This window comes from Palaemon carinicauda, chromosome 11 (assembly GCF_036898095.1).
Source record: "Palaemon carinicauda isolate YSFRI2023 chromosome 11, ASM3689809v2, whole genome shotgun sequence".
NCBI classification, from domain to species: Eukaryota; Metazoa; Arthropoda; class Malacostraca; order Decapoda; family Palaemonidae; genus Palaemon; species Palaemon carinicauda.
Genome location: NC_090735.1, coordinates 142,687,244 through 142,689,756, shown reverse-complemented (window position 1 = coordinate 142,689,756; position 2,513 = coordinate 142,687,244). Strand labels below are relative to the sequence as shown.

The window sequence follows — 2,513 nt, the reverse complement described above, 5'->3', positions numbered from 1 at the left end:
CAGAGGTGGTAGCATCATGTGGTAGATCCTTGGATGATCAAGGTGATCGCCGTAGGGTATCGCGTCCAGATCATTCAATCTCTCCCTCCTCTGATTCGGAATCCAGTCCTGTTAAGCTTCTATGAGAAGGGATCCGAAGTCCAGATCATGCTGCAAAAAGGCGACCTCCAAGAGATCGTTGACGGATCTCCGGGCTTTTACAGTCGACTCTTTCTTGTGAAAAAGGCTTCTTGAGGGTGGAGACCAGTCATCGATCTCACTTCCGAGAACAAGTTTGTCCAACAGACTCCATTCAGGATGGACGCAGCAGACACAGTCATCCACGCAGTTCGACCAAGGGACTTCATGTGCATACTGGATCTCAAGAACACATACCTCCAGATCCCAATCCATCTGTCTTCCAGGAAGTATCTCAGATTCATATACAAGTACAAGATATACCAGTTCAAGGTTCTCTGTTTTTATCACGTGACAGCACCTCAGGTCTTTACCAAGGTGTTCGCCTTAGTGTCAGCTTGGGCTTACAGGAATGGCATTCGTCTCCTCAGATATCTTGACAATTGGCTGGTTCTAGCAGACTTGGAGGTAACCCTTCTTCATCACCGAGACATGCTTCTAGAGTTTTGCCTGGATCTGGGGATCTTGATAAATCTGGAGAAGTCATCACTACTTCTTTCTCAGACTGGTATACCTCGGTATGATCATAAACACCGTCCAACAGATAGTCTTACCATCAGAAGAAAGAGTACACAGGCTGAGAGAAGTGGCATCACCCTTCCTCAGATAGGAGGATCTACCAGCTCATCAATGGTTACATCTGCTAAGTCACTTGACCTATCTTCTCCGTCTAGTTCCAAACAGCCACCTCAGGATCAGATCCCTGCAGGGGCAGCTGAAGCCAGTTTGGAACCAACACTCAGATCTGCCAGACACAATAGTTCCAATCACTCAGGAACAGATAACGGATCTACTCTGGTGGATAGCAGACGAAAACCTTTGCAGAGGCCAGGATCTTCTCGTCCCTCCTTTGGACTTGATGCTCTTTGCAGACGCATCAAAAGAAGGATGCTGCAACACACGATCTCCGGCCTTTGGTCAAAGTCCGAAAGGTACCAGCATATAAACCTCTTAGAGATGAGAGCAACATACCTAGCTCTTCGTCAGTTCCATCGGTTGCTGGCAGGTCACACTGTGGTGTTGATGAGTGACAACACCGCAGTAGTGGCTTGCATAAACATACAAGGCAGTACATTTTTGCAGCCACTAAGCCATCTTGTAGTAGAGATTCCAGGCAGGAGGAATGTGCTTGCAGACAATCTGAGTAGAGTGACTCAGATAGTGGGCTCCGAATGGTCTTTGAATCCTCTGATAGCCAAGAAATTCCTGACTTTGTGGGGTTACCCGACAGTAGATCTGTCTGCTGTTCTGTTATCCATCCCGGACCCTCAGGCCCTATGGCAAGATGGATTTCAACAATGGTGTACACTATTTCCCCGTTCTGTTTGATGAGAAGGCTGCTCAACAAGACCAGAGCATCCATAAATCTAATGATGACCCTTGTAGCTCTGGTATGGCATTACGCAAAGTGGTTCCCGGACCTCCTGCAACTGTTAGTAGATCTACCGAGAGAACTCCCTCCATGACCAGATCTACTCCAACAATCTCACGCAAACATCTTTCACAGACTATACAGTTTCCTCGACTTCATGCCTGGAGACTATCCAACGTCTCCTCTCTCAGAGAGGCTTTTCGCAACGTGTGCTTAGAGAGAGTGGCCAGATACTTGCGAAAGTCCTCAGCCTCAGTGAGAGAACCCTTTTCGGGTAATTTACTGACCAGAAGCTAACTTAAATATAATTTTCCATTATTCCATACAAGTTCCTATGTGTAAGGTGCTATCACTACACCTCATACATAAGCTTTACTGTGGGCAGGATTTACCGGTCTTTCCGTATTTTTTCTTCCAACCTAGTGTTCAACCTTTATTATTTACTCAATTGTGCAACTAGTTACACTTTGTCACCAAATGACCTCCACGACCCCACTGCCACGTCATTTGTCCCAAATCCATAAATCTAATTCGTTGTATTCAATTTAATTCAAACTGAACAAATCACACACATGGTCATAATATTCGGTTTTTGAGGAAAATGCTGGAAATAAAATAATACCGCCCTATTAATCAATGCTAGTTGGCCACCAACAAATTGAAGGGCTTTAAAATATCCAAATCTTAATCAATGATATATTTTTGTTATATCATATATATATATATATATATATATATATATATATATATATATATATATATATATATATATATATATATATATATATATGTATATATGTATATATTATATATATATATATATATATATATATATATATATATATATATATATATATGTATATATGTATATATTATATATATATATATATATATATATATATATATATATATATATATATATATATATATATATATATATATATATATATATATATATATATAT

General features: G+C 40.7%; 1 protein-coding gene across 1 annotated transcript; it reads left to right on the top strand.

Annotated features, from left to right (window-relative positions):
* The first annotated feature begins 297 nt into the window (after positions 1-297).
* Positions 298-1,506, top strand: LOC137649514 (uncharacterized). The gene has a single exon (XM_068382497.1). It carries the CDS (start codon positions 298-300, stop codon positions 1,504-1,506), a length of 1,209 nt encoding a protein of 402 aa, XP_068238598.1.
* Positions 1,507-2,513: the final 1,007 nt, after the last annotated feature.